Raw genomic sequence first — 26,734 nt, 5'->3', positions numbered from 1 at the left:
ACCAGCCAGGCTGGTCTGAAGGCACTCACATATCATGCAGCACTTCGCAGAGATGCAATGGTACAGCCCCTGATCGATAAAAAAAAAAGGGAAGGGAAAAAAGCGACACGCACACAACACACACGCACACACAAATTGTTCTTGTAATAATTCCAGTGGTGGAAGTCATCCACTCTGCTGCCCTTCCAGAACAGTCTCTTTTCCCACGCCGGAGGAGAGAGCAGCAGCTCTGCCTAGCCCTTGATGACAGCGATGGGTCTGAGCTTGATGCACTTTTTGCTGATGCCGGCCTCGTGGCATGTGTTGACAACATCAGTCACATTTTTGTATGACTCGGGTGCCTCCTCCATGACCAGCTTAGGCGATGCGACGCGGATCGAGATGCCCATCTCATTCAGCTTGTCCAGCACATCCTGGTAGTCCAGGTTGCGCCGGGACTTTGCCCGCGAGAGTGCGCGGCCGGCGCCGTGGCAGGTGGTGCCAAATGTCTCGCCCATGCCCTGCTCGGTGCCCGTCAGGACGTAGCTGCAGGTGCCCATTGTGCCGCCAATCAGCACAGGCTGGCCGCTCAGCTGTTTTAGGGGAAGGAAAGTGGTTGAGGACAAGAGCACGTTTTTAAATATTCTCAGCCATATACCATCCATCACCAAAAGGAATAAAAGACATTGACTGTGGGACAAAAGCCTCTCTTAATCACCTACTGTAAAACGTCGATACATTCTCGGTTCATACGCTCAAAATAGCGGACGTTGAAAATGTCCCATAGAGTTACACTATACGGTAAAACCTCATTAATTTGTGGGACCACGAAAAATATTCAGAATAACCGGCCAAAGCAAAAAAAGGGTACCGAGGCAAAAAATTTTGTTGCAGGAATGCGCTACCTTTACTGAATGAACTTTGTGATTACCATGCATTGCCATGCAAAAATCAAACATCCAGCTCATAGCACAGGACACCGCGGTCTGCAGTGTTACTAACTGCTCTTTTTTTCTTATGTTGTATCCTGCTATAGACATGCACACATCCTATATTCACCCTTTTTCTTGCTCCCCGTCTATCGCGCTACTCTACCACAAACAAAATCAACACACAGCAGGGACAGATGTTGGCAGTGAGGTTACGCTGCTGTCATATGAGTGGGTTGTCAACACAGATTTCTCTGCATTACGTCCAAGCCCAAGAGTGTTTCAAATCACCCAGCAGCCAAGACACCTTACAAGAGTTCTGGTACTTCCCTAGAGGCCACCAACAAAGTGGCCCCTGCTCTTTGAAACAACACAAAGACGAACATCCCACACTGCCCTGTCCACCAAAAAGAATACCTGGTAGTCAACGGGGATGAGTGGGTGGTGGGGCGGGAAGGCCCGCGTCGAGCCCTTGCGGTGCACGAGCAGGGTGCGCATCTTGCCGTCCACCTCATGCTGCTCCACCTTGGCAATGTTGTGCGACACGTCGTAGATGACATGCATGTCCAGGTCGTCCGGAGTGGTGTTGTACGCCTTGGCAAACGCCTGCACCAGATGAGGGAGGCCAAAGGAAGGATGAAGCATCTGGCACAACCACCCACTCAAGTGCTTGCATACCCAATAAAACGCTATAGTACTCCCTCGACAACTTTTTCTGGCAATGGAGCGAAAGCTACGCAGCTCAAATGCACGCTCTCTTCCAATGTAGCGTAATATACCATATATACTTGTGTAAGCTACGCAGCTGAAATGCACGTTCTCTTCCTATGTAGCATAATATACCATATATACTTAAGTTCGTCTTAAGTGGGGCCATTATATGTGGGCTCGACTGTATCTGCAGTCTCAGCGTACCCCAACAACTTTTAGACGGTGCTGAGGAACCCCCACATTTTTGCATTAATCCCTTCCTGCCTGATGCACGCAAGAAAATGCATGCAGAAGCACAGACCGTCACGAATCAGTACCCACATTCAGTTTGTAATAAATGGCTGTGAGGTGAAACAGTCCGCTATGAGCAATCACAGCTTGATTAGCCCAATAAAGCGGCTAAAGGAAGGGTGGGAGTTGTGGCATGCAAAGATTTAGATAGCTGAGGAACACAGAAAGAACTCCAAGGAATCCAAGCGTGCAATTAGGCGCGGCTCGGCGCCTGTAGCGTTGAGTGCATTTCGCACACTTGACAGGCAGCGCTCACCCTGCCAACATGGCAGGTGGAAGGGGCTTGCAATCTAACGTTGAGTGCATTCCGCACACTGGATAGGTACAGTCAGGCCGGAATGAAACGCAAACATGCATATACCGTACTTTTCCACTTTACAGCTAGATATTCCTTTTTAGCCCTTTTATGAATATATGTGTCCGTAGACCTTTTGCACTTAAATACGATACAGGCTAGATGTGCACTGCAGCTGAAAGTACACAGGTAAGATATTTTGTTTCACTGACAGGCGCTGTTCGTGTTTCATTCTGTCCTGACTGTACCTGCCGCGGTGGCTCAGTGGTTAAGGCGTTCGTCTACTGAGCTGGACTACCCGGTCAATGGAGGCGAAACACAACTGAGGGCACTTAAGTCTGCTTACTTGGAGGAATGCAAAAGCACGTGTTTTGAGGAAAGGAAAGGGCAAAGGAGCTCTCAGATCTCAACCCCACAAAAGCACATGTTTTGAGGAAAGGAACACTTTAGGGCACAGTAGCCCTCAGATCTGGACATCTAGCAACACATGAGAAGTGGCTTTGCCTAGCGTAGTGAAGCTTTTGCTTCAATATGAAGGGTGCTAAATTCACCTGCGAAAAAGAAATCACTGCAATATGTATAACACTCTGGGGGAAAAAAGAAAGCCATATGCACAGCTCCCTAAGGGGTTAAAAATCCACTGCGACCGCACCTGTCGGCTGAGGAATGTCATGCTGCTGCGGTTGACCCAGGCAAAGTTTGCCGCGGCCGCCATCGACTTGAGGTAGTCCTGTCCCTCAGCTGAGCGAATCAGAGCACAAGCCAGCTGCCGGTCGTTGACGTCAATCTTGTCCCGCTTCATCGCCTTCTCCATGGCCACCAACGCGTCTGCACACAGATCACGCAGAGGCCTCGGATCACTTCAACAAAAGCTACTCACAGGTGTGCCTTCCTTGAGGCAGCAGTGGATTGCATTCTATACTAGGAGACAAATTTGCTTGGTAATGGAGCTAATGCTACGAGCCAAAACACGCCTTCTCTTCCTATGCACAAAATATAACCCTGGTTGCAGTTATTAGTTTGCTCTCAAAACAGCACATTGGTAACAGTACAGTCATTGCTACAACATAAATGTGATTTTTCAACATAGGAGGGTGACGAAAAAAGCAGTTCCTTTGACTATGAGTAGTCTAGGCACATCCAGTTCCAAGAAGCTTCCACAGATAATGGTGTCAGCTGCTCCAGTGATGGAGCAAGAAAGTGCGCGGCAAACAGCTTGCTAAGGCAGGAATATTGGCGAAGTCACACAGTTACAGAACAGATGCTCTGCCCTGTATTTTTCCTCCCATTGCTGAGTGCTATAGCAGAAGCCAAATGTTCTTCTGAATGCTTGGGATGCCTCCCATTTTCTCTTCCTTAGGTTTTGAACCCAGGGGAATAAAAAACTTATGAGTAAATACTTCACATTTGGGAATAACTGAAGAGCAGCCCTGAAATGGCACATAAGAAGGCTTGCGTAAATATTAGAAATTTCAAATATGAACTGAATATGGTTGTTATTTTGAACTGAATATGGTTGTTATTTGGCTCATACTATTCGATTAAAAAAATGGAGATTCAAAAATTTCTGAATATTCGAAACAAACTATGGCAAACAGGGTACAGACTATTATCTAAACTGCCCAACCTATACAAATCTGATGTTGATTTCAGCCAACCATTTAGAGTCTTCAAACAAAAATTTCAAGAATTCTTGTTCTGCTCAAATATATATTTAGAACCATGAACAAACTACGTGTAACAGTAAACATTTTACACACTGCTACCATGCAGTTCGTAATTGCCATCCTAATATTTTCTTTCCTTCTCACGCTACTCGTGCTTAGACTGTAGCACAAGAGAAGACTCACTTCTGCTTGATGGCATTGTCGGAAACTCTTCCAGTGTGTGCGTTGTATCGCTATATTGTACCGCGAATTTCTTGTATTCCTTTTGTTGTACTTGAAAAATGTGCGAAATATTTTTTGCCGTATTGCAACCACGTACAGTGTTTGAATCTCAAAGTGTATTTCTGCTGCTACAGGCTGTAACTACTGTAAGGAGGTTAAGGTTATGTCAAGCTTTTAAGACTAAAGCCTCATGCCACCCACAGGGATTCATCTGTATTGCTTCCTGCAAATAGACAGCTATTTCAATTTGAAATGAATACCGCCAACTTTCATAACCCTGATCATGACAAACGATAATACCTCAGCAAATTATCAGAACGTGGACCAGTAGAATTTGAATGCTGCTGGGCTTGGACCCCATGCGGCACTCCGAAGCAAGTGGGCTTTCTGACATACCACACTAGATGAAAAGATAGCTGACCACCCATTTCGAACAATCAAAACATGAAACTGCACGGTTTCTTGTTTTATGTTTCCATGATGTTACATGCTTAACACCCACAACCATTGCACTCGTCTGGTCATCTTCAAAGCTCTTCCAGCGCGAGCTTGGTCTTCCCATTTTGGTCATCTGTGATATGCAGATGCCCATTTACAGAATTTCACATGGGGCTCCCGAAAAAGGGGGCCAAAGGTCGAGGTTTCACGCACACAAATAGCAGACAATTTAGCATGGTTAAGTGCCGAATATTGTGAAGTAACATTAGTTATGGTGGGCATATAAGGTCCTTATGTGCTAAAGGCATTTGACCACACATAAGGTCCTTACGTGCTAAAGGCATTTGACCTAAAGGCCTTCTGCATAAAGGCCTTTACCATGAAGGCTTTCACCGTAAAGACCTTTGGATAAAGGTATTTAGGCTTTCTGACAGGTGGAGGCTTGCCAGGTGTATGCACCTGACAGGCTGCCCACAACATATGGGCACGTGGGCCACCTGCCATGAAGCAGGATGCCCGAAATTGGAAAATGCACCTTGTAGTGCTACTGCACTAAAATCCTGCCTCCATTATAGTCCATGCACATCTGCCATTTGCATACAGCAGGCACTGCGACGATAGGAGAGCCCCAGTCGCTTGGCCAAAAATAGCTTGGCCCCATAGTTTCGCTTTCCGAGCCTTGCTGCCAGACCGTGGCTATCAGCTGCACATTCACCAGTCATCCAAACCCAACTGTGCATCACTTTTAAATGGTGTTTTCTTTTTCCTTTTAGAAGCAGCCTTGCCATTCCGGCGCCAATGTGCGTTCCTCTCGCTTATGTCTGCATTGTTCTCCCAGATGGAGCCTCTTCAGAAGGCTTCACTGCACATTCGGCAGTTTCTTTTTTTCTTTTTTTTATGGGATGGATTCAACTCCAATGTCTGAAGAAGTTTTTTTCTTCATATTAGTGCTATTGGAATATTTCAATACTGGTTACTCCTACACACAAGTTACTGCTATCAAAGAGAAAACTGCCTATAACTCCATGTGGAGCACATACAACGCAGATCCACATGTGCTGTAAGTATCTTGACGGTTTAATACTCTATAAGTAATCCCCAGTGATGCCACAGGTAGCAGATTCTCTAGCTGTGAAGCAACTAGGAACTAGTGTGGTGACACTGACACATGATAAGAAGGAACCTTCCCCCTCTGCAAGGAACCTGATCAGTACTGCAGTGCATGTGTTGTTTTTATCAGAGAAAATCCCCCCCCCCCCCCCCCTCCTTACACCAAGGATCCAACACCTTGCCTGCACAGACATGATCACAGATGTTGGCAGCAAGGTTAAGCTGCTGTCATACTAGTGGGTTGTCAACACAGGTTTCTCTGCATTACGTCCAAGCCCAAGAGTTTAAAATAATCCAGCAGCAAAAACCTTTTAGATGTGGTCCGGTACCTCCACGACAGCCACCACCAGTGCGTGTTCTATTCAACTGAAATTCAGAATGTCTGCGCAGTCAATGTATTTTGCAGCAAGACAAGGTGAATGCGCTACACGACAGGGCGAGACATAGTAACACAAAGCATATTCTCTTTTATGCCCCTGTCAAACAGAATAAAAGCTACATAGATAGTACTACTACAGGCAGCAACCTCCGCACTGTCCATTTTTAAGTGATTACTTTGGAAGCCTGACATAACTGTCAGTTCTTCACTCTTTTTTTCTTTATATAAATATACAGTCGACCCCAGATACAACTAAACCTCGAAATAGCAAACCTCAATTTGACAAAATTCACGAAGTAATGCATTTTTTCATTTCCCAATCTCTGCTCCACTGAAAGCTATGTATTTTTTTTCGAGATTTAACAGTAATAAGTAACAGCATTTGCTCAATCCACCGGTCTGAAAGAGCACCACGATGCAGCCATGTGATAAGCCAAGGAAATGAAAAAAAAAAGCAGTCGTCGTGCTGTATTTTATCACGACAGCATTAAAGTTCCCGTTCTGCTGAAAATTCAGTTTGTGTTGTGAGCGAAAAAGCAGGTGGCCCACATGCCACTCAAGTCATGTGACCTTGTGACATGATCATGACCTGCCCATCGGATTGTGAGGAAAGTGCACACCGTGGCAGGTGGCAATTAAATTAATGATTGGTCATGAGAGGTCACCGGTTAGAGCAACCTGGTTCTCAGAAGCCCCACCGGTGGCTGTGGCACATTGCTTAACCACTGCGCCAGGAGGGGTATGATGACTCCCAGTGATCTATGAATGTAGAATAGGGAATGACCAATGCTGCATACATGGGCATTAACTCATTAACGTTACTGCATCATACCCTTATAGGGCTAGAGACACCAATTTTTTGCTTGCGTTTTCTGTTATCAAACGACGCGCTAGACGTTTATACACATGGAGCACCCCATGGTATTTGCCTACGACCGCTAAATAATTTCAAAGTGAATATCTTCTTGACACTGTTTCGGTTTCATCAACTGAAAGGTGACTGTGACATGTAGTTGACATTTAGGTCACATGAGGCATAAAAAACTGGAATGTAACTGTTGGTACGTCATCTGGTGCAATTCTACCGTATTTACACGATTGTAAGTCGACTCTATGTAAGTCGACCCCCACATCACATTTCTGAATAAAAAAATTGGGGGTCGTTTACGCTTGGCCTTTAATAATAGAACGCGATAGCACTATCCTGCGATCTCCGCTTATCGCCAGCCGCGGCTGCCGCGCGCGGGAGCACCCGTGGGCACATTCCAAAAGGAAAATGTATTAGTCACTGGACTACTTGTCCACACTTGCGCTGCCGTCGTGATCGCTGCTGCGGTCCCACAACTCGTCGTTCTAACATAGCCGTGCAGCGACATCCCATAATTTGCAAACAGCCGCATCACGACATCGCGTGGAACAGCTGAAAATTTTGCCTCGCTGCAGCTGCCACACCTGTATCACCCGTTGCGAATGTCGAACTTGCGAACCAACGCGCAGTTCCGTTTCTTCGGTGTAAAAAATGACAGCCATCTTGAATGTAGCTGTGACCAAGCGCCGGTCGCTTACCGAACCCGAAGCACAAATGACGAAGCACTACATTAAAAACTTATGAAACGCGGCTGGCAGTAGTCAAATGCATCAGCACCAAAGAGAAACTACGCGTGAGTGGCTTCGGCTACCGGCACTCCCCGGCTCCGCTGCGGTTCCGAGTGGGGGTGCCGCCGCGATTGGAACAGCGGCCCTTCTATCAACTATGAACGCTCCCTTCAGCGCCGAGTGCGCGGTTGAAAGTAAAAAGAAAGACTAGAAAGCGAATGCGTTATCGGGCCACCGCCGCTAATCAGGAGACGCAATCTGCGGCCACGTGTGGGGAGAGGGCCGGTGCCGTTTTGCTGCTTATTGACAGCCAATATCGGCCGCTTCACGCGGGGTGGGGATGCCAGTTCTGCACGCTGACATAGCAGTTACTCAGGGCCAGCGCCAAAAGCGATGCGATAGAGCCGTGCAGCAAAAATGCAACCACGCTGTCTCGCCTTTGTTTATGGTGAGATGCTTTGGTTTCGATTTTAAGTCGACCCCCCCCCCACTTCAGATTTTCAAATTTTGAAAAATAGGTAGACTTACAATCGTGTAAATATGGTAGCTATTGAAGCAGGCTGGTTTAAGTGATATAGTGAGTTAAAACTATGTATCAGTGTTTATATTGCAGTTTTTCGTGTGTCACGAGACTACTACACGTCGCAGTCATCGTTCAGTTGATGAAACCAAAACAACAAGGAAGAGGCAATTCAATTATAAATTATTTAGCAGTCATAGGCAAAAACCCACGTGGTGATCCCTGTATTCTAGTGTCTAACGCAAGATTTGAAAAAAAGAAAACACGGAATAAAACTAGGTGTCTATAGTCCTTTAAGGTAGAGCTTAAGTGTCCTCTGAAGTTTTCATGAAGGTGCCTTTTATAAACAGATAAGAGAAGCACATAGACACGACTTGAGGATCCTGGCGGTATAGTTAAGAAGCTCGATTTTTAAGAATGCCCCTTGAGAACTATGGCACGTTGTAGCACTTGCTTCTCCAAAAGAAAGGAACACGTCAGCTGATGCATTTGACGCTGTCAGCGCTGATGACCCCATTGATCTGCGTGTAGAAGAGTGCACGACCTGACAATGTAAACAAACATTCTGTAAAACCTGAGCAGAACTGTGAAAGTCATCCATCTCTGTTGGCTATGACCGCAGTTTGAAATAGGGGCAAACGACTGTTGCTTCTACCACAGCGGCAAGCCTGTCTCCTTATTTCTTAGGTCACCAAATGTGCAGAAGCGCAAGGTATGTGCCGTCTATCTGCCAAACAATCAATGCAGGAAGAATGAAGACTGATGGTGCAAACAGCACTTGCATCATCTCTTTCTAATTGTACTCCATCCTCCTTTTTTCATTTCACTGTGCTACCACCTGAGTGAGTGCCGCTGGCTTAAAGTCTGACTCGCAGCAGCCTCGGAATCTGCGGCACACTTGCAGTACATGTATCAAACTATCTTTGATACTGCCCATGCCGGGGTTTTATTTAGGTTGGCTTCACTGCATGATAGCAATGTATAGTGGGAAAATTAGTACACAAGAGCAAAGGTCTGACTGTGTCTCCTCAGTCTGCGTCCGTGTCTTTTGCGTTGTTTTAAGAAGCATAAACCACCAACTAGCCTGCACTTCCACCCTTGTAAGCCGCCCTCGAGCACACAGAAATCGCATGGCCCACACATGCGATTTCAGATCACTAGTGCTGCAAGCACGTGCCCAAGGCCACGCCACTGACCTGTCTCCACGCGCAGGAAGCAATCGAAGAGTGCCGCTACGGAAACCACCACTTGCAGGGGTATGGCACAGCATTTCATATATTGAACGACCAGCAAAATTCAAGTTAGATATATTCTGAGACTTTCCTATACTTTTACACGACTTTCAAGGCGATAATCTTGTGTGTTCGTCGAAATGACCAATATTTCAAAATATCCCATGTTCGACAGTAGCACCCTTACAAATCTTTGTCACACAGTTTGCTTTACTTTCTGTTATGGGGCAGAACAGCACTAGAGAGAGTTCATAAATTCAGCAAAGCAAACTTCAACCCAAAGAACATATGATCGCACCTGTGGCAACTTGGTGTCCGAAGCCCCTGCTGCCACTGTGAATCATGACGCAAACTTGACCGCAGCGCTCGATGCCCATCTTAGCAGCGTTGTTCTTGTCGTAGATCTCGTCTACCACTTGGATTTCGGCGTAGTGGTTGCCGGCGCCCAGGGTACCCAGCTGCACAGAAGTGAGAGAGAAGTGGCAGCCCCAAGTGTGACCCAGGTTAAAAACCAACCCCCAACGATGAAGCCACAGTTGTGAGGGACTGGAAGAGATGTCCCTTGCACTCATCTAACAAGAACCAAGAAACAGAGACATGATTTAGCTATGTAACAACTGATCTCTAATTCCAGGGACTAGTACACATTTACACGAAATCATAGGTTTCTGCCTGCGAGGTTACGTACAGAGAGCCAATGCGCAGCAGGAAAAAAGAACTTGCTTAAGCAGGTGCACACTCTGCAACAGGGTCCTTCATTAATGCAACAAATGCAGCAACACAAGTCGTACATTTAAGCCAACAATTTTCTGAAAGCTGACCGTAAACACCAGCTGCAGGAACGTGCAAAACAAGCAGAAAATAAGTGCAACAGCAAAAGAAGGCATACCTAGCACACACACTAATTTTTGTACTAAACAAGTACCAACCAACTACTAGCAGGCAAGCCTGTGTGACCCAACACAGGGTTGTCAACGGAGGTTCCTCTGCATTGCGTCCAAGCCCAACCATGTTTGAAATCATCCAGCATTCAAAGAGAGCTATGGCAACTCGCAACAGCAAGCAGTGCTTTCGCCCACCTGAGGCAGACCCCTCTTCTTGGCCTTCATGGAAACCTTGGCAGGGTCAGCGTTCAGCATTCGCCCGTACTCTTCACAGTGCTCCTTGTCCTCAGCCCACGCATAGCCTGGGAGCAGACCACCAACACGGCTGCTTGTAATCTATCCAATCACAGCAGCCTGCATACCGTATTTCCTCAATTCTAACACGCGCCTGATTTTCTGGAAAAAATTGTCGAAAAATGACATGCGCGTTAGAACAGAGCATGACAATTAAACTATGCCAACAACACCATATTGTCATCGGCACTACAAAACTGGCAACTTGCTACTTCTTGCACACAGATATTATCGATATAGCCTACCTAGCCTAACAAAGTCCCAGATACCGATAAGACCTTGCGAGCATCTGAAGTGTCCTGTCAGCAAGGCACCGATCTGGACTTTAGCCAACATGGATATGTGTCAAGACGCGCAGAGCTCACGACAACGTCAGGGTAAGAAAAAAAAAGCCAACCTCGTGCACAAAGGCTGGCGCAGTCTGACAGCCCCACGCTGAGCATGCTACTGTTGCCACCGCTGCCGTTCGGGCGCACAGTGCCTTGGCGATCTGCCAAGTTCGCAGAGCATGCCACCAGAGCCATGATGTTATCAGAACGTGTCATCTTGGCACCCTCCCAAGGTCTACACTGCAGATGCCAAAAAGGGCGCAGAGACACAAGCTAAGAAAAGCAAAAACACTTTAAAATAAGGTGATCTAGTGTAAGGAGGCAAGTGGAAATAGGGCGGCCTGATGTGTGTTTGGTGTTCCTGGAACTTATTGCAGCAATAGCTGTTAGGCACCTGTCCCTGGCTTTCTCCTCGCTGTCGGCGTGACCGGTCAACCTGGGTCACATAAGCCTATGGGTGGTCCTGTTTGGGTAGTCCTGCCAGCCAGTGCAGGGGTGCATCACGTGACCAATGCAATAGTGGTCACATGCCTAAGCGCCTAAACAGCTACCGATGAATCTCACGTTACATAGTTGTAACAGTCCTGTGAGTTTGTTTTTTTTTGCCTGATGGGCAGATGCAGCTGGCGTTGCAGTAACGTGGACGAAGCCAGCAGGTGCTTGATTATGAATTTTGGGAAAGGAGTCGATTTTCAGTTCGAAGGCAGACAGGTGTCTGGCAGAAAGGCAGCTGAGGATGTGGCACGATTTGCTTCCTGACAGGGCGGTTGCAAAAAAGGTTGGTTGTTCCAAGTGAGAAGATTCATTTATTTATCGAAGCAACACCTTGTGAGCGTTACAATCGAAGTCATAGAACGTTTTTTTTTTATGACCCTGAAAGGGTGGTGCACGTTATGATCGAGCACGCGTTAGAATCGAGCAAATACAGTCGCCGATCGATTTTTCAGGTTCAGCGGGATTCGAAATATTGTCCGAATAATTGAACATTCGAAAAAATCCATAATTTTGAAAAATATCACTTTACTTTGAGAAACCAGTTTGAAAAATCATGAACTTCACCGCCTCCCACATTCCGTTCGTCCATATCATATTTGAGACAGAGTCATGCTTTCTTGACCACCACAACGCGTCACCAATACCAGACTGTGTAAAGCGGCTGCAAGCCATGCCACGAATGTGCTGCTCTATGCGCACCACAAGAAGCAAGAATGGAGTTTTATTTCCATTGTTTAGGGAACGATGGCCGTGAAGACCGAGATGGGGAGCCCACAGAAGAAGCGAGCACCTCTGTTTATTTCCATTGTTTAGGGAACGATGGCCGTGAAGACCGAGATGGGAAGCCCACAGAAGAACCGAGCACCTCTGTTTGCACCCTTACACTCCGTCGTCGCCACGGAACTTCGTCACAGCCAAAACACAAACAAAACAGTTCACCTGGAGTTGATTTCTTTTGTACACTGCGAGTGTATGGGAAACCGACCGAAAGTTATTGCATTATTCTCTTTGTCCAAGAATTTGTCTTCAGGAGTCTACTGCAAGTCAGGCTGGCTAAGTGCACCAACACAAGACTTGGCCACATTTCTGCCATGTATGGTCACAGCATAGCAAGGCATACTAGCGATGATGGCAACGTCAGCACAACCATGAGTTCTAAAATGCTCATTGCACTTTTTATTACCTCAGGACTCCACACTGCAAAACAGAACTGCACTTACCTTCCCGTAACGACCAGTCCATGCCCATTTCCAAGGCTTCCTCCAGGTCTCTGGAACAGAATTTGATGACGATATGAAATAAGCACACGTTTTAAACTGATGGTACTTAACATTAAACAAAGTGCTGCTGTCATATAATGAGTTGTCAGCAAAGGACGTTATGAATTACGTCCAAGCCCAAGGTTTTTCAAATCATCCAGCAGCCAAATGAAAGCCACAACCTAATGGTTTGATGGCCATGGCAAAGTACACTAAATGGCTGTCAAAAATGTCTGTACAGAAATGTGCAAGGCACGCGACACTGAAAATCCTCAATATCAGACAAAACACAAAAAAAATGGAAGACTAGAACAAAGATACAGATGCGAATTAGCACTAGAACCTTCTACACCTTTTTAACATGAATCACCATTACTAACACATGTCCTATACGAACGACCAGCCATTCTTACACCCCATTTTCATGTTTTCTTTGAAATACATTGTGTCGGGAAACCTGTCAACCCAGTTTGGAAGCACACCTAACTCTTAAAGCTTGCAATTGCAAAAAGCACAACATGAAACAAGACAAATTTAAATCTCTAGTAGGTAAAAAGTCAAACTGAATGCCTACTTTGGAGCACCCATGCCAAAATATGTGTACTTTTTGCAACCTGGTTAAGAAGAAAGCACAGCACACCTGGCATTCATGGGAATGATGCCCTTGGAGCCAACGCCTACAGGAATGTGGTCAAACATGCTCTGGGCCAGCTGTTCCTTGATAGGCAACACGTCCTTCTCCATCAGGTTGGTTCGCAAGAGACGAACGCCACAGTTGATGTCGAAGCCCACACCACCTGTGCACCACGAAAATCTACGCTCAGATGTATCTATAAACTAAATGCAAAATGCATGAACGTTTTGCACTGCCGCAACAAATGATGCACTCCAGCAAACTTTTTTTAGCCATGGTTAAGCAAAGTAATATCTGTCACAAGAGCAGTCTCAAGTGGCAATCAAGCCAAAGGCTTTCTGATCACCAATCATGGTTAATGAAAGAGCTGTGCTACTTCTTTCTGGAAAACTTGAATGCTATCAAGAGGTTATATAACATTAGCACTGCAGTTGCTGGTTAGCACATGCATGCACCAGCTGCCAATTAATACAAATATTGAAAAGTAGTTACTTTTTTTAAGGCTACTTCGAACTTTTAAGTTTCGGTTTTAGGGGGGTTTAACGTCCCAAAGCGACTCAGGCTATGAGGAACTGGGGTTCTTTAACGTGCACTGACATCGCACAGTACACGGGCCTCTACAATTTCGCCTCCATCGAAATTCGACCGCCGCAGCCGGGATCGAACCCGCGACTTTCAGGCCAGCAGTCGAGCGCCATAATCACTCAGCCACCACGGCAGCCCTGAACTTTCAAGTTTAATGTCACTGCTTTCAGTAAGCAGTTGCGCATCATAATTTCAGCATTCTGCTGGTTCCAGTGTTTTTATAGCCAAGCCTTCTTTTATTCCAGCAAAACATGGTATATTTCCAAGTCGAGAAACCTTTACGAATTTATACTGGAGACCACTTACTATTAACTTGTTCTAACAAAACCGAGTTATCTGACACCGAATTCCAAAACTTAATTCTCAACACGTGTACTGAAAACTTGGTGACAAAAAGAACTACACCATCTCAGAAAAATAAAAAAGACACAAACTGCAGTTGCCACAATTTAAATGTGTGCCCACAAACACTATGTCAAAGTGCACCCAGTCTATAAGTGCTGAGTACTTAAAGCTGTTTTTCATTGTTTGTGCAAAAATGATTAATAAGGGAACTAGCTCAAACTACTGTATTTACTCACGTAATGACCACACTTTTTTTTTCTAAAAAAATTGACGTAAATTTAGGGGTGCGATCATTATGCCGAGTTAATTTTCCACAAAAAAATTTTTGAGCATCGAAAATACAAACAAGTCGCAGGTCAGACTTCTTACAATAGCTATCGCTATCATAACCAAAACAGAAGCTGAGTAAGGCTTACCTTTGGAATAAATGCACACACTGCACAGGCATCACATGAACTACATATTGCCCTTGTATTTTTTCTTATTCAAAAATTTATTCCGAGTCCGAATCCTCACTGTCGTTGCTGCACGATTCGTTGTCAGAAATGGCAGTGTCATCGCTGGGGGCATCTTCGTGGTACCAAAGAAAGTCGTCTTCTGTTTGATCCAGAGCGTTGGATATGCCAGTTTTCTTAAAACTCTTGGCCACTACCTGGTCGGGGATACCGCTCCATATTTCGACAATCCACGAGCAAAGCACCTCCATGGACGGTCTTCTGATTTTGCCGCTCGGCGTCAAATCATGTTTGCCCGCCACCATCCACTCTGCGTAAAGCCTTCGAACATTGTCCCTGAACGGTTTGTTCAGTGACATGTCGAGAGACTGCAGCAACGACGTTAGACCTCCTGGGATCACTGCAATGCCGGTGCTCCTTAAGCTTAGCACATACGCTATCCACAGGATGGCCTCTGAAACTGACCAGAACAAGAAGCGAGGGAATCATAAACGTCCCTGGTCTTCGTCCCCAAACAGTCTTTATCCAGTCAACCATCAGTTCAGCAGTCATCCAGCCTTTAGTTTGAGCACGGACATGGATGCCATGGGGAAAGTTCCCCTTCGGAACAGTCTTCCGTTTAAATATAACATATCGTGGCAGCTTCCGCCCATCAGCTGTCACAGGAAGCATAACAGGGTATCGCTGGTTTTCTGCACCCGACGTCTTCACGAGGACACTCCGAGCGCCCTTCTCGTTGACTGTCGTGTTTCGGGGCATGTCGAAGGTTAGCGGAGTTTGGTCGGCGTTCCCTATTTGCGACAAGACGTAGCTGCTCTTTTCGTGGATCCTGGTGACAATACGGTGAAAGTCTATTACCTTCCTTTCATACGTGTATGGGAGCTGCTGGCACAACAGCGTCCGCTGCCTCAGGGAAAGTCCATTTCGTCGCTTGCAGCGGGTAGTCCAACCGGAGCTAGCGCGCAAGTCCTTTGCGGCAATTCCCAGCTTTCTGGCAGCTGTGCGTGCCTGTGTTTCAATCATTTCTAATGATACTGCACAACCATCTTTGCACAGGTCCCTCACGTATTGAAGGACCGCCTCTTCAACGTGAGGAAACTTGCCCGTTCTGGGTCCGCACAAAGCCCGGCGAGTCTTGTTCATAGCCATCAGCTTCTCATGCTGCTTTTTCCAATACCATATTTGAATTTTGTCAATGCCGAAATGTCTGGCGGCAGCACGATTGGAATTGCTCCAGCGCATAATCAATAGCCTTGAGCTTGAACGCGGCCATGAAACTTGCATACCACCCCATGGTGAAATGGCGCCGACACATACACACACACGATCACAAAGCACTCCCCAGACTCAGAATGGCGAACACGAGTTTTCATAGAGCATGGAGGAAGGAAAGGAACTCCCATTTCCATGAGAGTTTTTATATTATTTTTGTCAAGAATTCTGGGAATTATGGGCCTTTGCTGCGGGATGACTGCAGGTAAACCAACAGGCGGCTGCCACTGTAGCAGTGCGGGACAACAAAACAAAAATGGCGGCTGACAGAGCAAGCCGAACGTAGCGCGGCAAGTTCGGTGTGTGATCATTAGGCGGGGAGTAAAAAGAACATTGAGGACAAAATTCAGGGATGCAATCATTACGCGAGTGCGATCATTGTGCGAGTAAATACGGTATAGGCTAACAGCATATTCTCATGCCCACGCAGCTCTTGTCTGCCTTGTGTGATGCAGGCATGTGCTTAACATGTTCACAGCATCGTGGCTAACCGGCATGTCACGTCATTTATCCATGCTGTGTGGCCTCGAATAATGGGTCACATAATGAAGACAGGTCAGAATTTATTACGAGGACTAAGGAGGAGGACCTCACTATGAAATACTATGTCCAACAGCTTCATAGTGGCACCCCGTATTCATGGCCGCACAGAGAACATGTTAAGTAACGCTATGTGGAAAACTGTTTCAGAAGGCAAGTCTCAGTGAAGCACAACAAATTTGGGAAGGCTGCTGTCATAAGATGGGTTGTCAGCACGTATTGGCTCTGCATTACGTCCTTGCCCAAAGAGTGTTAATCATCCAGCAGCCTGGCCCACAAGAATCGAGCAAGCAAACCGTCATGCCCAGTACAACTCACACTGCAACAGCATGCAGTGAAGACCGGACAGTAATGCTGAAGATTGCCACCACAGTTCCAGGTGATATAAAGAGTGCACAACAACTGACACTGAGGAGAATTTGAAGTTGGCTTGTATCAATAGAATAGCAGCTCCTAAACACAAAGCACCACTCTTTCTCGAAAACAATGTTCTTGTAAGGTAGAAAAGAGCAAGAACTAAAATACAGGTACCCCTACCACAGGCCAATCTCGTAAGTGTTCTTGTAAGGTAGAAAAGAGCAAGAACTAAAATACAGGTATCACAGGCCAATCTCTTAAGTACAAGCATGATGATGAAATAGGAGATCTCTGAGGCTGACAAAGCTGCATGAAGATTATGTTTGATCGATATTGAAGAATATAAGTTTTGTTCTGAAACCACTAGTGCACTTTTATCACACGAGAAAGACTGAAAAAAGGCAACCTGAATGTTGGAAGTCAAACAAAACCAGCAATTGGCAGTGCAACAGGCGGCAAGCTGAGTTTTGGTATGCTTTGAAATGCTCCGCGGCTAGGCGTTCCGCGTGCCCACATGGTTTCGTTATGCGCCTCGATTTACAAGGGCAGAGCAGCAGAGGACCTCCAAGTGCTTAAGTGCTCCTCGGACAAAGTTTGTGCAGTGATACGCAACTGCGACAAGGAAAAAGAACTGTGTATAGCCAATGTTCAACGCGCCTCCATGTTAGCAAATGCACGGCTCAGCGTGTTCACATCATCAGCGTACCAAGACGCTGGGCTGCATAACCAGCCCTATGAGGACTATTGTTACAGAATTTAAATATGGCCGCACGTAGCAGATGCTACACACCAGTCGTGATGGCGGCTCAGCAATAACAGCACCAATGCCGACTCCTCGGTGCTAGGACTTTCTTGCCAGGCCCGCCACCTCAGCCCTCAAAAGCATCGCACGCTGTGTGGGGTTGAGGTCACTGAATGCAGGCCGCAGTTTCCAAGAACTTCGTTGTCAGAGTTGGGATCCATTATAACGTTGGTGCAAACGTAAACGAAGTGACGATGGCTGATAAATGCCTTTGACGTCTGGCCGGCAGTGGTTTACATCTCGGCTGCTGCTATGTGGGAGCGCAGCGCTCGCCAGCAGCAATCATGGAGCCCTCGTTTCCATTTATGCCACTTTTCATCACTGTTCTCCTATTTCGTCATAGGAGAGTCCCGAGTTTGAATCACAGCAGTGGGAAAAAGTTATTCAATTTCGAATCCAAATCTCTCAGCAATAAATGCACCTTTTGCTGCCGGACAAGCGGCAACAAAGCCACAAAATGCCAAACTATCAGATTTTACTAACAAAAAAAATTTTATAGCATTGCCCTCAGTGTCCCTTTAAGGCTCAGAATTCCAGACACTGCACTTCCCTTCCCCAGTTTTACTGCTGTTTGACTTGCATGATTTTACACTTGTCAGAAAGATTTGGGTAATAAACAACGGTATTCTTATACCGTATTTACTCGAATGTAACGCGAGTTTTTTCCAGGATCTTTCCCCCTTAAAGTCTACCCACGCGTTATAATCGAATACCGCACTTCAATTGCCTAGAGCAGTGCTGCGGTGCAGCCATTTCAAAGCAATCAGCTTGGTTTCGGTTTCCGCAGTTTTGTGATCTTATACTGGCAACATGGGTACCACGGAAGTCAAATTCTCATCCATCCAAAGTCACAGCGTTGGTGTGTTATTCTCTGTCATTTTTTTGTGTTCGTTGCGGCCTTGCGCGGAAAGCGTCGTCGCGTCGTGTTCTTGTAGCGACGCTCGTTTTAAGAGAAAAACGATCCTGTTAGCTGAAGAGGTCGGGAATTCTGCAGCAGCTCGAAGACTTGACCTCAACGAGTCAACCATCCGCGGATGGTGGCTGCAGCGGAAGGGGCTTTTAAAAAGTGAGCCCGATCGCAAAGAATTTCGTGGGCTTCGCCACGGCCATCACGTCGAGCTGGAGAAAAAAGCGGCGGAAAAGTGGATTATCGAGCAGCGCAACAGTCTCATGGAGGTCAGTGTCGAGCTGATCCGTTGGAAAGTTCCTCGGGAAATGGGAAGTTCTGAGCATCTCGTGGGTGGGCCCAAACGTTCATAAAGCGGAATGGATTCTCTCTGCGGCAAACATCGATATGACAGAAGTTACCGGGCGACTTCAATAGTGAAAAAGACTCCGAAAGCGGGGAAGATGAATAAACATGTTGGCCACGATGTCTATTAAAGGTACTTTGTTTTGCGTCCTTAAGCCTCGCGTTACATTCGTGGTTTTATTTTTTCCCACTGGGCAGCATGTAAAGTCACCCCTCGCGTTACATTCGTAGTCTCGTTACATTCGAGTAAATACGCTATGTTTAAGTGTTCTTATGTGCGAAAGCTACATCACGTATGCAATGAAAAATGTAACGAAAGACCGCTGTTGACCTTCAACCGCTGCTGCTTCTTTGCAGTGCAGAATACTTGCTTCCTCCGCTGTGTTTTGACATGACCGTAACATGAAATTCAGTTTCGCACTCTTTCAGAAGTGCATGCGCCCTAAATGGTTCCGGGAACAAGTGCATGGGAATGGTAGTCTTTCCAGATGCGGTAGTATTGTGCTACTCTATCCTGCCCAGCTAAAGGAGTTCTCTCTGCCAAGGTGAAAATTTTCAACTGGGAATTCAACTGGGAGTAACTGGCTTCAACTGGGAGCAACTGGTCACAGTTGGACACTGGTCACAGTTGAACACCAACTGGTTCCACTTTGAAACCCAGTTGGAGCCCAACTGGTCCCAGTTGGAGACCAAGTGGGAGGCAAATGGTCAAGTTCGCCACCAACTGGGAAACATCCAATTCCCAGTCGAAAGCCAAACAGTAGGAACTGGGGACCAACTGGGAAGTACCGTAAAAACCGGAATATAGGTCGAACTTTTTTTCAAAAAAACCATGGTGATAAGTCGACCCCCGTCTTATATACCGGTCATTGGCGGAAAAAATACGGAAGTCTTGCAACAATGGGTGGATGAAGTCAGCTGCCTCCATCACCATCGCCATCAGCAGCAGTGCCGCCATTTTGAGTTTCAGTAGATGCAAAGCGGAAACTAACGGCAATTTACCGTCGCCTTCAAGAAAAACACGATTGAGTACGAGGAAGCTCACGGGAACCTGGCGGCACAGCGCGAATTTGGAGTATCCGAAAAGAGCATTCAGTACTGGCGGAGGCAGAAGCTGCGTATTACAACTTGCAGCAACCAGAAGAAAACATCATTTCGTGGGCAGACCGTAGTGTATCGAGAATAGGAAGGAAACGTTGCGCTGCGAGCAAGATCGCTGCCTGTGACTGCCGAATGCATCCGCGTGAAAGCGGCAGAGATCGCGCGTGCCTCTAGACTCACGAGGGCGCAATTCAAAGGCTCGCCATCCTGGTTGCGGCGATTCATGAAGAGGAGGGCTTTGCTCTACGGCGCCGTACTTGCCTGTGCCAGAAACAAACACGCGGGCCGATTGGTGCGCGATATTGTTAAAAAATTTGCCGGGTGTACATACAAGCAGCATTTAAATGAAATTAAATACTGTCACCATTGTGCAACCTCTCGAGTCGCATTTGTTTCAAAGTAAGGATGTCTTTCGGTACTTTTCCCATTGAAAAAGATCTTTTTCATTTTTAGAATTGGTTAGTTAGGGGGTCGACCTATATTCCGGTCCGACCTATAGTCCGGTTTTTACGGTAAGTGGTTCCATTTGAGGGTCAAGTGGGATGTAAAAATTCCCATTTGAGGGCCACCTGGGCAGAACTGGCGTGGGTAAAGACTAAATAACCAAATGAGAAGTTTATTTACCACTTGGAAGGACGTCGACAAAGAAATAAATGCTGCTGCTGCTCAGCACATCGTACAGTCATTAGGTGCAGAAGTGAACATACTGTGAAATTAGGTGGAAGTTGGCTTATCGGCGAACATCAATCCGATCGTAGTGTGTGCGCTGCATGCAAAAATGCCCGTAGACACACTCCGTAACACCACTTCCCTCAAAACTGTGCACTGTTAGCATGCACTGTTCACAGCAGCATCACAGCGTGCACGCTGCTGCGAACATATCATATGCCCGCTTTACAGCTTAATTTTTTTTTATTAAGCCCGTTCTCTTTCTGTCTCCAACCCATTGTGACATAGGCATTTCGGGCAGGGTAACATTACAATTATTCATTTATTTATAATTGCTCAACCACCCAAACGAACTTCCATTTCAGAGACCGTGACTACTGTGACATGCCGTGACTATGACGAACCGGGTGCCGGTGTCATTCTCTACATTGCCATCACGTTGAAGTTCGTAACATATTTTATCAATAATAGCACAAACTATGCACGGCGATTACAGCTATGATAAAAGTAATATGTTACAATTTAAATATTAACTTATTTTTCATGCTAGAGCAAGCAGAGTACTAAGTATAAAAAGTTGCAGATACAAAACAAGCGTCAGTTTCACACACACACCGTTCGTGCTAGAGTAGCCATGGCAGCAATGGTCGCGCGTATGACGTGTGCAATTTCTCGTCGTGTTCCACGTGAACTTTGTGTTTGAAGAACCTCAACATATAATTAATTTTTCGCGTACTATTGTTGGCGAGATTGTTCCAACATTTCTTTCCTTGATGGGGCTGAAGTAAGACAGTTTGCTTGCTTTTACTACTCAGCAAAGCAGACCCGTCAATACAAATTAGGACTACAAGTCGTTTTCACCCGCTGGAATCCTGCCGTTTCCTAGTGCGTACTCAGTTTGCTCATTTAAGTGTATTTTATGCTATTTTTGCGTTCGTAATGAAAAAATTCTATCGAATTTAGCAGCACGTTATGTTTTTACGCTCACTTGTTTGGCTGTTTTGCCAAACTCGCTGTGCATTCAAAGGCTGGTGATGTATGCAACTGACCTCTACCATATGAGAAGTGGGCATGCGTTCGGATCGTGTGCCGAAGTGCATGTGGAAGCAAATTCCGCTCAGCACGACTGCGTTTTAGTGCTGCTGAGAGCTTCCCTGGATGCCTCATAGACTTGCGTCGGTAAAGACAGCGTAAATTACTGGGCTTGTTTGTGGTTGCTGTGTGCTATTCTCTTGTTTGTCCCCTATAAAAATGAACAATTATGTTTTGTTTTGCAGCAACCCTGACCTAGTGGGCTCAGCAGGAGAGTACTGATACCACGGCAGCTGTCTAAAACATGACGAACGTGCACAGCGAGAAGATTCAAGATTCAGTGAAGGCGCAAAGGGCAATAAAACACTGACGCACTCAAACCTCATCTTCGGTGTTTTGGGCTCCCCTGAAGGCCATGTATACTTGCTTACTGAAATGTATTTGAACTAACTAGAGTGCTTGGACGTCCCGGTGCTCCCGTAGAGATGTGTTGTGACTGGGACGCAGTAGGCCCCCGTTGCATCTGGGATTGCAACTGGTTCCAGATGCAACTGGTCTCAGATGCAACTGGTCCCAGTTGCAACTGTAAACCAGTTCCTTAAACCGGATGGACTGGAACCAGTTGGAAACCAGTTAGAAATTTTCACCTGGCATGGCTGCTGCGGAAAGTATTATGGAAGTGTAGGAAAGAACTCGTCACTGAACCCAAAGAGATTGGCAAAAGTTTCTCCCCTATCACTTCGAAACAAGGTGCTCCAATGTACTTTTCGGCAGCAAAGGTTACCCTAATGCAAATTTGCGGAAAAAATATTGTTTTACCACAACGCAAGCCAGTCACCTGAAATGCATGAAGGTATGGGGGCACATGCATGCTCCACCTTCCTGTAACAGCAACAAGCGTGAGGCTGCACCACAATACACTTTTAGTGCACTAGCACTTATGGTGGCCATTTAGTCGTTTGTTTGTCTGTCTGTTTGTTTGAAGCAGATTTTGTGGCAGACTGTTTACCTGCCCACATTGTCAGGCGGCGGCAGCAGCTCAATTAATCGTGAGAGGCTACTTGAGAAGAGCAACCTGGATCACAACCCAACCCAAGTCCCTATCGATGGCAGCACCTGCCATGGAAGGGCGGTGGCGCATCGCTTGAGTGCTGCACCAGTGCTCCAGGAGTGGTAGGAAGACTCCCAGGGGTTTTTGAATGTAGAGAATGAACAATTCCGCATATATGCGCCCATTATCCACCCATTATCACTATCTGAAAAACTGCCATCCGTGAACACCAGATCTGAACACTGGAACCCAAGTGAAAACTGAACTGCTAGTGCACATAATTCGCATTTGGCCCAACTAAACAAATTAGCCATCATTTTTTTTCTAAGAACACACATCTTGTAAACTTTTGCTACCAATTTTATGTATGCTGAAAGTTGTTCTGGGAATGAAAACACTTTCCACAAGAACCAACTTACAGTAATGCAGTGATTACCTGGCGAGACAATGGCCTTGGGGTCGTCCATGTCGAATGCTGCCATGTTGCCAATTGCAAAGCCATAGCCAGAGTGAATGTCAGGCAGCCCTATCGAGTGCTGGTGCACAAGAAAGCACGGAATGAATTCACACTAGGTCAAGCACTTGTGAAAACTGAAGGCACTGTCATTCAATTTCGGAAGGCTGCTGTCATACAAATGGGTCGTCAGCACACATTGGCTCTGCATTACGTCCTCGCCCAATAAAAAATGAAATCATCCAGCAGCCTTTCCTGAATGTGGCATAATCCAAGCATTATGTCGTGCTACTACAGACAGGTCTAAACTCTGTTTCATACGTCAGGTGCAACGCTGTGAAAGGTACGGAAGTAGTCTAGATGAGAAAAATACAGGAAGGAGTGTTGCTCCGCAGTTATTTTGTGGTCAAGGGGTCCAAACGCTCGTTCACACTTGGGCATTCAGTGGCGAGAGCGAGCGAAATTCACCATTAGATGTGTTCCTCTACACCTCATCATGTGCTCACGCACACACCCGATACAGACTAAAAATCGGTGCTGTCTACATACCATAAGCCTATGCATGTTTATGTATGCAAAACGTAGGCATTTTGCAGGATGTTACACCATTTGTTACATTACGCTCAGCCTAGTGGCGCCATCTCATGTTAAGAGATTTTTGTCAGCAAACCGAGCTACTTTTTTAGGCCTAGAAGCAGCAGAATCGTCACTCTGAATAAAAAACAAGGAAATTTATCGCTCATACATTCCGTTATAGGCAAGATGAGATGAAACAAACCGCCGGTGCCCTATTTATGGTCAGCCCATTTATGGATGTCGCCACAGGAATGCAACAGCGTTTTTGCCATCCTATTGGGCAATGGAAATAGGTGGAAATTTTTCTGGCAGCAGAAACTGGTCTTGGACCAATTGCACTTTTCGCTGGGTATTTCGGCAGAATATCTGCCGCAGCGAGGGATTCTGCTGGCTCTTGCTGTCAAATGGCGAAGTGTGAACGATACATCAGCACGAGAAAGCGACAGAATATCGCCAGCAATTTAGTCAAGCTGAGGGCAAACGCATCATGCAATAAGCCTGCTGGCAAAGCATTTATTTTCCGTACACCACAAGGTATGCACTGCTTTTTGATTGCAGATGCAGGCAGCACAAACAAGATAGCTAGCTTTGACAACATTGCACCTGATGTATGAAACGGAGTATAGAAAGGAGGGGTGAAGAGATTGGAGCTCAATTAAGGCCAAACAAGATGCATTTCGAAGGCTTTCAAACGTCCACCCTAAAAGAGACACTGAGGACAACAACTCCATCTAAATATCAGTAAAAACCGGTTCTCTGGCCGTTTCTGGCTATGTTGATGTTTGGCTGCAGAAGACTAATTTATTGGCAAGAAAATAGAATTTCAAAATCTTTCCACTAGTCTATTCAAACTCGTCATGTCCATACCGAAAAAGACGAGCAGCCACCGTACTGAAGTGAATGATGGTGTAACGGAGACTAGGGGACCCGCGCACAAGTATCTGTGTCAACACATGCATTTCACTAACGAAATTGGCTGCTGGTTGCAATGCCTGTATTTCATTTTTGGTCACTCCTAGCCTACAAAAGCTGTTTTCAGTGTGACTGGTCTCTTCGGGATTAGAACACTGTACCTAATCAATACAAGCAAACTTCTATTCGTCCTCAGTATCACTTTAAGCATGGATGCTCTATGATTGTAACAAGGTGCCGACGAGAACATTCCTTGCAGTGGCTGAACAAACTTCAGCTGTTTTATCATGCAGGCACAAGACCCTTACTGCGGTCTCCTAAATAAATCTGATGCATGATCCTACGGTACTTCGGTATTTTTCATAGCTAAGACCAACATCTTACTTATGCAAAACGGCACAAAAAAGTAAAACTATTTTTTGAGAATTTCACTGAAAAACAAAAAAACAGAAGCATAAATTTATCAAAGGACTGAAGAAAATGGTTTAATGCACAAACCACGAAGGATGTAGAAGAGTCAGTTGCCTATTTTTACTGTAAACTTTCCTTTTTTATTTCAATGTGACCCTGAAAAGGCTAAGTATGTCATGTTGTCGGAGATATACGACAACGTAGGTATTCAGTTATGTACTGTCTAAAGGTGGTTGCTAGCAAGATTAATTTTTCTGAGAAACGGCTCAGAGGATACTATGTTAGCATTAACTGACCAGCTAACACAGGGAACAGTGGATGCATAAGAATGCATGAGTCTTAAGTTATGGCGGTAATCTTGTTCTTTCCATCTCGTCATCGTTGAAAAAAACTGTCCTACAATCCTACAACCAGAGAACACATTCAGCAATATCAGCACAGCATTTTTGTGCTTGCCCTTTTGCTTTATTTTATGCTTGCCACCTAGCATTTATACTGTACAAGAATGAAACAGTGAGTTGTTATTGTGCCCTCCGGATGTTTTATTGTTCCACTTGGTTTTGTGCTTCAGCTGAAGCCCTTCGCATCTAGCTGTTGATTACTGGGACAAAGCATTGCGCCCGAATACCTGGAGTTCGAATTCACGAGTTGTGACGGCCACTGCAACGGTAGACAACGATTACTCACCCCGACGATCCCAGGTAAGGCGGCCACATTCCCAATTTGCTTGACGCCGGGCAAAAAGCCACCAACATTACCAGGACGACAGGCGTTCCGCAGCTCATCGAACATTAACTTCTCCAAGAGCTGGTTCACATAGAAAATTCCTTCCACCTAAAAGGGCGGGAAAAACAACATGCACGACTAGCACGGAATGGCTAAGCAATGGCCACCATTATAACTAATTCAATTTTATTAGCAGGCAACCACAACTACCGATGCGAGAAATGAGCATCAATATTTGCATGCCTGTCCAGATTCCAACTAAACGCTGAACCTCACCTGAACGAACACATCCTGCATGACACAAGCCACCTCATTACGACAATACCGCAGCAAACTTGCAGCGACAATTTTGAATCATTACATTACTACGAGTCAAGCCATTTGCCACGCCACCTGCGCAATGTATGAAACAGCAACAACACAACAAACAGAAAACTGCAGGAAAACCAGCCCCTGGAGCGACTACAAATAACCGCAGCTCAACAATGTAACGCACTATCTGCAGTTGCAATCATTTGGGTGCCGGCCCTGAAGCAATGCTTACCTTCATATTTGGCACGAATCCCTTCTTGATACGCCACGAAACAGGCGTCATTTTTTCGAGGTAGCCGAGTTCTTCGTTGTAGCTGCGAACTCCCATCTCGACGGCCTGAGAAAGGAAGAATTACGAGGTGTTGTGCTCACACGTGGCGACCAAGCAATCGCTGGCTCAGGACATGCTCCACACTCCGGACTTGCCGGCCGTGCCCCGCCAGGGAGCCGAGTTTTCGGCCGCTCACCTAAAGAGCGCGACGCCGGAGGCGTCACAAACAACGGTTCGCAATTACTAATCTCTCCGCAAGTTACCTCACGGTAGATTCCTTGTTATTTCGCGTAAATACATTGCCGGAAAAGTGCAAACATGCCACGGACAGACACTAACAATAGACT

The 26,734-nt window shown here is 46.0% G+C and overlaps 1 protein-coding gene across 1 annotated transcript; it reads right to left on the bottom strand.

The window, feature by feature from the left end:
* Positions 1-55: 55 nt before the first annotated feature.
* Positions 56-26,734, bottom strand: RtcB (RtcB RNA ligase). Its single transcript, XM_077640760.1, has 11 exons — positions 26,584-26,734; positions 26,349-26,453; positions 25,766-25,912; positions 23,162-23,261; positions 13,271-13,427; positions 12,592-12,641; positions 10,449-10,555; positions 9,668-9,827; positions 2,858-3,033; positions 1,326-1,514; positions 56-572 (listed from the first exon to the last, which is right to left on the bottom strand). The coding sequence occupies exons 2-11, from the start codon at positions 26,442-26,444 to the stop codon at positions 234-236; spliced, it is 1,521 nt and encodes a 506-aa protein (XP_077496886.1). The 5' UTR covers positions 26,445-26,453; positions 26,584-26,734; the 3' UTR covers positions 56-233.

This window comes from Amblyomma americanum, chromosome 10 (assembly GCF_052857255.1).
Source record: "Amblyomma americanum isolate KBUSLIRL-KWMA chromosome 10, ASM5285725v1, whole genome shotgun sequence".
Classification (NCBI taxonomy): domain Eukaryota; kingdom Metazoa; phylum Arthropoda; class Arachnida; order Ixodida; family Ixodidae; genus Amblyomma; species Amblyomma americanum.
This window is presented reverse-complemented; position numbering and strand designations above follow the sequence as displayed.

What these genes read in the sequence shown, in the direction of transcription:
- RtcB (XM_077640760.1), bottom strand. Translation starts at nt 26,444, where the DNA reads ATGGGAGTTCGCAGCTACAACGAAGAACTCGGCTACCTCGAAAAAATG. An exon ending in CAAGGCCATTGTCTCGCCAG is followed by an intron (nt 13,428 to 23,161) that starts GTAATCACTGCA and finishes CGTGGTGCACAG; the next exon opens with GTGGTGTGGGCTTCGACATC. An exon ending in TGACATTCCTCAGCCGACAG is followed by an intron (nt 1,515 to 2,857) that starts GTGCGGTCGCAG and finishes CATCTGGTGCAG; the next exon opens with GCGTTTGCCAAGGCGTACAA.